At 41.0% G+C, this 9,190-nt stretch overlaps 1 protein-coding gene across 1 annotated transcript in view; it reads left to right on the plus strand.

The window, feature by feature from the left end:
* BPNT1 (3'(2'), 5'-bisphosphate nucleotidase 1) overlaps positions 1-5,742 on the plus strand; it is a 16,658-nt gene extending 10,916 nt beyond the window's left edge. The window contains exons 6-9 of the mRNA XM_015425373.1: positions 384-475; positions 2,818-3,015; positions 3,790-3,895; positions 5,201-5,742. Coding sequence (XP_015280859.1) covers positions 384-475; positions 2,818-3,015; positions 3,790-3,895; positions 5,201-5,349 — 545 coding nt within the window. The 3' untranslated portion in view covers positions 5,350-5,742. The remainder of the gene's footprint in view (positions 1-383; positions 476-2,817; positions 3,016-3,789; positions 3,896-5,200) is intronic.
* The last annotated feature ends 3,448 nt before the right edge of the window (positions 5,743-9,190 follow it).

The raw sequence follows: 9,190 nt of genomic DNA on the forward strand, positions 1-9,190 counted from the left end.
GCTCCAGAGCAAACTAATTTGTGCAGTAGCCAAATAGCTCACTCACAACTTTGATGCCAGTAGCTCACAAAGTAGAATTTCTGCACACAGGACTACACAGCTTAGAGGGAACATTGCTCTCATGTCATTTGCAATATGTCTGTATCTGCAGATGTATCTGCCGCTGGTTCAGCTGCAGAAGTTGGTGTAGTATACTTGCTAGTGCTAGACCCAGGTTCAAACTTCAACACTGCCATGAAGTTCACTGAATGACCTTTGGGCCAGTCACACTCACAGGGTGGTATGATAGTGGCAGGAAGTTAGAATTATATGTGGCTTGTCTTTTTCTCCTATACCTGCTCTTTTTTATCGCCACATTCAACTATATTTGTTATCTCTCCTAGGTCTCCTTGATCACGTAACCGTTCTTATTGGAATTGCTTATGAAGGAAAAGCAATAGCAGGAGTTATCAACCAACCCTACTACAACTATGAGGTAGAAGATTATTTGATTTGCTGGAAAGTTTTGAGTAATTCTTATCTTAAGGACATGTCCTCATTTCTGTACACAGCTCTACTAACTGTCTGGAGCTAGTTTGGAGGTTGAGTAACTTGTTTCCCCCCTGAAATTTCTCTTGTCAAATACTGTACCCACAATCCATACTTATTAACCTCTGCAAACCTGCTGCAGTCTATGGAGGACATGGGATTAATTATGAATAAACTTATTGAGCATCTGTGACAGGGACAGGTTACAGAGTGAGCGCACTTAGCAGAGGCCAGGAGGTGCTCCTCAGAAGGAAAGCTCTGAGGCATGGCTGGAAAGCAGGAGGGTACACCAGCAGCTCTGAGAAGCCTGCTCAGAAAAGGCAAAACAAACCCCATGGAGCTGGTGAGGGCTAACAGTGCTGGAGAGAGGCCGAGCCACCAGCCATTACCAGCAGCTGGGGAATAAGTGGGGCAGCAAGTCAGCCAAGCCAGGGTGCTTGGTAAGGCAAGGCTTAAAAACAGGAGAGAGAGGTTTGCTGGGGAGTATGGCAGATGGAATAGCAAGGGAAACTTTGGAGCCATGAGGCAGGAAGAGTGCTTTCAGCTACTTCATTGCACTATATGACTGAAGGACTGAATAAATGACTGGCTGAACTGACTGGAGAGTCCTGTATGTGTTTGGGGGAATGGGACCAATGGATTTTAAACCCTTACCTAGTTGGTTATGGGCTGCAGTACCACAGGTCACCTGGGTGATGCTCAATCCTGCCACAGCATCATTCATAATTACCCTTCAAAATTCCTTCAGGTTTCAAAAAAGGAATTGGAAAAGTGGAACTTTGAATTGGTATATGTTTTGATGCTAATATTATTATAATGGTTTCCGTAACAGATAACTGTAGAATTCTTGTTTTTCACTAGAATAAAGCAGTTATATTATTGTTGTTGTTGTTGTTGTTGTTATTGTTATTATTGTTATTGTTGTTATTGTTGTTATTGTTGTTATTGTTGTTATTGTTATTGTTGTCGTTGTTATATTATTATTTTTATTATTATTGTTATATTATAAATAATATAATAATATAATTATTATATCATAAATAAGCCTGAATACATAAAGTCTTTCTAGATGCCTTGCGAAGTTACCATAACATACTTGCCATGGTGAAGGATATCTGTTGCCCTTATCAAAAAAATCCTAAAAGTTGGGAGACAAAGTGAGTGGGGCAGGGAAAAGGTTACTGATGTGGGCAGGACTTTCCTGGCTATGTGGGTGGAACCCTGACTTTTGCTGTGAGTGTCCCCTTCATGTCGCAGCAAAGCAGGTTTGGGAAAGATTGCAGGAAAGACGGGAAACTTGGGAGGTCGACAAAGCACCATCACGCTGTGGAGGAGTGGGGGAAATACCTTCTCAGTAGCATCCAAGGCAGGGTAAACAATCAGTCTGTAAGAGACCTAAATAAGCAGGAGGAAAGGATAGAATGTACAAAGCAAAGTAAAATGGCATGTAACAACAAGACTCTTCTTGACTTGGTGCTGTTGGTGGGATTATGCTTTTTCCTTTGTTCAGTTCTATAAAAGAGTAGCCTTCTCTCATAAAGATTAATAATGCTTCTTACATCCAGCTTGCCATCTGAAGGAATTTAATTACATACATTGGTTATAGTTTGTCTTTCTCACAGGGACTCAAGGTGGATTACACATAGTGAGTCAGTGCAATCAATAAAATAGGACATTCGGTAACCAGTGCCTCAGGATTTTAGAAGTCTGGAACCCCCAGAAAGAACTGAAGCATAAGTATTCACATGATACATTAAGTGGTACAGAAATTAGATAATAGGATCCTACTTACAATAAGCTATATACAGCAATATATACCACAGTGCCTAATAATTTATCCACACAAGTTTGTTAAAAACCATTTTGTACAGCCCCTTTTGTGGAGCTGAGATAGGTTTAACTGGGCAATAGAACCATAAGGTCTGGATGCCCTTCCTTGTTTTTCCCCTCTGTCATAAAGCATAGCTGTATGCTGTGCTCTGTTGATATGAAGCCTGAATACATAAAGTATTTCTAGATGTCTTGCAAAGGTATCTTTACTATATCTCTATACTATACCTAATCTTTACTGCAAACTGCACCCTTCCAGTGATAGAACCCACACTTTCTCTAAGAAGGACGGTAAATGCATAAAATCTGAAGATATTGCAGTAATGCTGCTGAATCAGTTCTTCTCTTTAAACAACATAGCTGGTAATACCTCCAGTTAGTATACTTTCCATCGTTCTCTTTAAAGCCATGATGAAGGCCATGGTTACCATGTCTTGAATTTTTGTACCTTCTCTGCAGGCAGGTGCAGATGCAGCCCTGGGCCGGACAATCTGGGGAGTTCTGGGGTTGGGTGCCTTTGGATTTCAGCTGAAAGAGGTGCCCGCTGGGAAACATATCATCACCACTACACGGTCACACAGCAGCAAACTGGTCAATGACTGCATTAGTGCTATGAACCCCGATACTGTGGTGAGAGTTGGAGGGGCAGGAAATAAGGTACGGAGATAATTTTATTTCAGCTATACCAAAGTGGGGGTAAATTGTTTTTAAAAAGCTGAAACAACAAGTTATTCTGTGAATGGAGCTAGTGCATTTCTCCCCCTCTCTTAGCTTTCACTACCTTTCCAGGAGACAGGAACAAGGATTAAGTTTTTAGAAGAAAACTCTGTGGTATCACAGATCAGATGTACACTATTCAGTTTACTTGGGTTTACTTACATTGTAGTTATTTTTGTTGAGGGCTGCTTGGGGTGCCTTTGAGGAGAAAGACAGAATAAATAAATACACTGTAGTCCCAGTTAGATATTGTTTTACAAAAGTGCTACAAAACCTTTGTGGACTATTTAAGTTTTCATTGAGTCCTGGGACCTGGTTAACTTATTTATTTATTTATTTATCATATGGCAGTTACCAAACTAAAAGCATATTTGGGCAATGAAAAAGATGCATGCCTTACCTGTAAAACTATTGAACAGAAGTAGTCTTTCTGCTGGAATCAATTTGGGCTGCTTAGGTCTCATCAAATAAAGGATTCCCTTTGTTGCTTTCACACATTTGTAGCAAATTCAGTTTTTCCTATTACTGCAGCAGTGTGATGGATAAGAAGAAAAATATACTCAGAAGTCTACTACTGTGTAGCTATCAAAACTAAACAAGAGAAGTGCACAGTCCTAAGCATTGAAAAAGTCTAGGGTTCTTTTGTTTTTTAATACGTTACGTGAGTATCTCTTTATTGCGAAAAAATGTCTGTGAATTCTTTCTTTTTATCAGATCATTCAACTTGTAGAAGGCAAAGCTTCTGCTTATGTATTTGCTAGCCCTGGGTGTAAGAAATGGGATACTTGTGCCCCAGAAGCTATTTTGCATGCAGTGGGAGGTGAGTTGACTGGTAAAACATGTTTAGAGGAATTGAAACTTTTTCAATGTACTTAAAGTATTGAAAGTTGTCTGTTGGGTGCATTTTTTCTGTTTGCCAGTTGTTGAGCTACTCAGTATTGCTTTGCCTGTGTGTTTTTTACAGTTGGGTTTTCTTGATGTGCCCTTAGCTTAATAAAGTTAGGGGCCAAAGTAGATGAGGAGATTTATGATTCTCAGTGTTTTTAAAAGTAAATTGCAGCTGCAAAAGTTGGGAGAAAAATGATTCAGACTGAGGCCATGGTCCTGAGGGAGAAGGTATTTAACCTTCTCCTTCCTGCATGGTTTCACCAAAGTTGTTGGGAAGGATTTATTTTCTCCCACTGTGCCATGGCCCTGATCCAGATCTCTGTTCCTCATACTCATATGCTTATTCATGCGCACCCACACTCAGACTCTTTTCCTTTAAAAGGTTGGGCCAATCTAATTATGCATCTTCCAGCTTTTCATTTGATTGTACCCTAATATTCCCTAGTAACTTGTGGGAAACATACTATAAAACTAGTCTAAATTAGGACTATACTGTAGATTTGGGGTGAAATGGTATTAGATTCTGTGAAATGGTATTAGGTGCCATGGGTTGTGGAATGATATAGTATAGCCTGATCTCAACAGATCTTGAAAGCTAAGTAGGGTTGATAACTTGGATGGGAGACCACCAAGGAAGACTCTGTAGAGGAAGGCAATGGCAAAACACCTCTGCTTCTTACTTGTCTTGAAAGCCCCTTGCTGGGGTCACTGTAAGTCAGCTGCTATTTGACAGCACTTTATACACAGAGAGAGGGGGGGGTAGGTCCCACCACAAAATGGCTGCCATTGTGGGACCAATCACAAAATGACTGCCAAGGGGGGTGGGACAGGTACACAATGTCGGGAGGTTCAAGCCAAACAGCTCCCAATGAACTGTGGAAAGGGGTGTTTCTTGCAGACATAAAAGTGATGCTTCCTATCATCTTTTGAAGGATCTCCTGTGTTAGTGAGGTGGACAAAAGCTGGAATTGGTTCTCTGTTTTGGAAAAGAAGTGTTTGGGAGAAGAAACAAGTGGGTGTCAGGAATCACATTGGCAAGCACTAATGGGGTCCATGGGTGTCATGTTAGGGATGACTGGTGTGGATGAATTTCAATTTAGATAAACAAGTCTGGAAAAAGAAAGGTCTGTTGCATTGGCAAAAGGAGAACAGTTTTGATGGCCATTTCTTTTCTTTGTAGAGATGCAACTGCTGTGTCTACATGCATAAACACTAATAATTGTTTTCCTTTTTTCAGGCAAGCTTACTGATATTCATGGGAATTTCTTTAATTATAATAAAGAGGTCAAGCACATGAATTCAGGAGGTGTCCTCGCAACCTTGAGAAATCATGACTATTATGCTACTAGAGTTCCTGAGGCAGTTAAACAAGCCCTTGTGCCTTAAAAGATGGATGATGTATTCCACTTAGTTGGGAAGGGACTTCTATATTAATCTTAGCTGGAATCGGTTACTGCTTATGGAACTGGATTAACGTTTCCTTCTGCCATAATGCTTAGCAATCTGTTTTTGTTTTGTTATTAATTGTTGTAGTAGTGGTTGAGAATTTGACTTGATTTTTGGATGGAATAATATATTTTCTTTTTCTTAGCATCCTTAAAAAATATACATGTTTAATATGACAATTCCATATACATTCCTATTGAACAGTTGGATCCCAGACTAATTCCATTACCTTGTTAACTGATTGAAACACACAAAAGCTAATCACACCTCTGTTGCCTTTTGATGGTACCAAATACCCTTTGTATGTAAACATACATATTTTAACTTCTATATGTAGAATATCATTTGTCTTAAGTGGGTTGTCATAGAGAATAAAACAATGATTCTTATATCAAATTGCTTTATCTATAAAAGCATTCACGGAATCAATAGGTTGAAGGTTTAGCATCAACTCCCACTCACTGTATTGCTTGACTCCAGTTTACCTAACTTTTTACAGCTTCCACAATGCAATATTTTAATGGATAGGAAAAGAGCTCTGATATGAGTCTAGCTCTTTGCTAGTGCAGTAATATGGAAAGTATATGGACCTCCCTTTGTTTTCAAGCTTTCTTTAAAAACTAACACAGATGGAGCTGCATCTGTGTTAGAAGATTAGTCTACCAAGGCCACCCTTCTCTATTCTGACTGACTGGTAGTAGGTCTCCAGGGTCTCGGGCAGAGGACTTTCATATCACTATGACCTGATCCTTTCAGCTGGAGATGCTGGGAACTGAAGCTGGAAATTTCAGTGAGCAAAGCTGTGGTACTGTGGCACAATCCCTCCCCAAATGAAATTTCTTTGCATTCATCATTTTACATTCACTTTATTTCCATCCAGAGTTACGAATAGAATACTAAAAAACATGTACTCATTTAAGAAAAAAGCTATATTTTAATAAAACCCAGCATCAACAGATGTAATGGTAATAACATGATTTAGGTTACAACTCTGTTTACAACTTAAGTAAAATATCTGTCTTGGATCAAATTTAACACTCAGCTTTGCAAAGACAGCTACACTTACGATGGCATAGAAGATGTTTAGTGGTTACATCTTTTTTGTTATTGACACTCATTTACTAAGCCTGGCTCCCAAATCCAGTAGGTGAGGAGATAAACCTATTTCTAGGGTGTACTGTGAGGGGGTGCACAATTGGAGGCTCCACCATACAAAACAATTCTTGCACATCCAGAACTAGCGTGTTACAGAGAAACATTCTAACATGGGCAAAAAAAAAGGCTTTTGAAAGAACATGAAGGGACTGCAGTGAAAAGGTAGAATTTAAAAGCTTTGTTGCATGTGTCCTTTCCTTTGTGGCCTTTCAGATTCCTGCCCAGTATGCACTAATGGAAAGATTAGCACTTTGCCTCTTGGCTCAGTCAAGATATCCAAAAAGGGGGTGACGAAGCCCCACCTTGTAGGCTTAGAATTTGGGCATACCTGTGATCTTTGCTTGCTTCTTGCCTTCTCAATAGTAAGCCCAGCAGAAGCAACCATCTTCTGGCTTTGTGTTTAATTTGTTGAAACTAACACACTAATAATTTTCATTAACTGAAGCATGCTGTTTTATGTTGATGCTACTGATAAACTGAATACAGTAGGCTCCATTACCCTAGCAAGGAGACTTTTTTAAAGCGAAGATAGCCAGTGTGATATAATGGTTAGGGTGTCCAGCCAGAATTAGGGAGAGCCAGGTTACTAGCACCAACTCTATCTTGATGTTACCCAAATAGGCAGTCTCCACTTAGTTTGGGGGAATTAACTTGAAGATGGAGTGAGAGGTGAATCTCCACCTATGTATACAGGGATTGTCTCCATGAGAAATCTCGGAAATAATCAGGCTGTTATTTACAGGAAAGGTTTTTATTGAAACAAAAAGAAAACAGAATAAAACAAGGATTCATATGGCAAAAAGCTAACTTGGAGAATCAGGGAGGAAAGGGGACAGCGTTGTAGAAATAGGTGATATTTACTAGTCTTGAAGATTGCTGCAGAGGTAGCAAGTCAAAGAGGAAATGGCCAGCGTTTCAGGAAGTGAGAGAAAGGAGAGGACCCACATTCAAGTGAGTATGTGAGTGGAATCCAAGAACACACACACACATTGCTGGGGCAGCAAGGTGACATATTTATAGGGTAAAAAGTACCCTGAGGCACGTTAACTCATCACCAGAGAACAATGAACTGTTCATTCTACCATAGGTAGACAAAGGCGGGAGAGGTTTGATGGCCCTACAAGCACCAGACAGGAAGGGTGATAGGGATGGTGAATAGACTTAAGCATTGATTAAGAGAGCCAGTTTGGTGTGGTGGTTAAGTGTGCAGATTCTAATCTGGGAGAACCAGTTTGATTCCCCACTCCTTCACTTGCAGCTGCTGGATGACCAATGGCAAACCATAGTTCTGTCAGAGCTGTTCTTGAAAGAGCAGTTTCCGTCAGCTCTCTCAGACCCACCTACCTCACAGGGTGTCTGTTGTGGGGAGGGGAAGGGAAAGGAGTTTGTAAGCCGCTCTGAGACTCCAAGTGAAGGGCGGGATATAAATCCAAACTCTTCTTCTTAATCACTATTTAGTCATGGGTAATGGGTGAAGCAAAGGCAGGCTTGGGTGCTGAAGGGATTATTCCTGAGTGTACGGGTGACCCATTTTTCTGAGTCATGCATCTCTCCAGGGCAAGGAGGCAGTAGTAGCCAGCCAAGCTTGAAAACTGCTTTCCTAGGCCCCTGCCAGACCGGCATCCATTTTGAGTCCACTTTGGCCCAAGCAGTGCCCTGCGCTTAGGGTGTTGGGGTGATATATAGAGGGGTGTTTCTAGTTTTGTAACCATAAACTGTCCCTCAGTGGGAGGAGGGGTCGGACTGCTAACAATGAATCATTTTCTTGCACCCTAGCTAACAATCATTTTCTTGCACCCTAGCTTACTGTGCGGGGAGCAGTGGCGCAGTGGGTAAATCCCCTGCATAATTATAACATCTGAACTGCCAAGCTTTGTCAGTTCTAGCCCCGCGCTGGTGTGAGCAGCCAAGCCTTGTCCCTAGCTCATCGTGGACCCAGCGATTCGAAAGCTTCGGCAAGTAAATAAATTGGGGACCATGGGCACACCACTCCCCTGGGGAGGTGTTAGCTGCCAGTGTGTGTTATCTGCTGCGTGAGATCAAAAAGTGGAAAAATCTGTTTCGGCATCCCCTGCAGTGGAGCGAATCGGCCAGGCGGTGGCAGTGTGGTAGTGCGACATCGAGAGCCCTGATCAGCCAGCCAACAGAATACATGCCGTCGGGACATGACTGATACAGCCTGCAGATGGATCCTCCGACCAGCTACAATGTGTGTGTGATTAAATATTGTATGTTGTCTTCCCTATCCCCCACGAATAACTTGTTAGTCCATTGTCTCTGAGTAACTGTAAATTGCTCTGAGCCCGCATGAGTGGGAAAAAGTGATCAATAAATTGAAGGTATTATTATTATTTGTAGTATGCATTGGGGGGGGGGGCGCAGAATGATGTACTCTCCTCTGAACTGTGGGCGGAGTGTAGTGTCAGAGAATGTAATTTTACAACGTACATGGCCATTATTTTTGATGTTAGAATATTTTGGTAAATATATTTTTCTTTGTATTTCTCTTAGGATATATCTATGTTATTTGTAGTTTATAAGATTATTTATCTCAGTTCTTTCTCTCTGTTTACTACAGAGGCTGTAATTTTAAAGGAGAAAGGCAGCACAGGAGGAGAGAGCTATT

Source organism: Gekko japonicus, unplaced genomic scaffold (genome assembly GCF_001447785.1).
Source record: "Gekko japonicus isolate JY-2015 unplaced genomic scaffold, Gekko_japonicus_V1.1 scaffold153, whole genome shotgun sequence".
Taxonomy (NCBI): Eukaryota; Metazoa; Chordata; class Lepidosauria; order Squamata; family Gekkonidae; genus Gekko; species Gekko japonicus.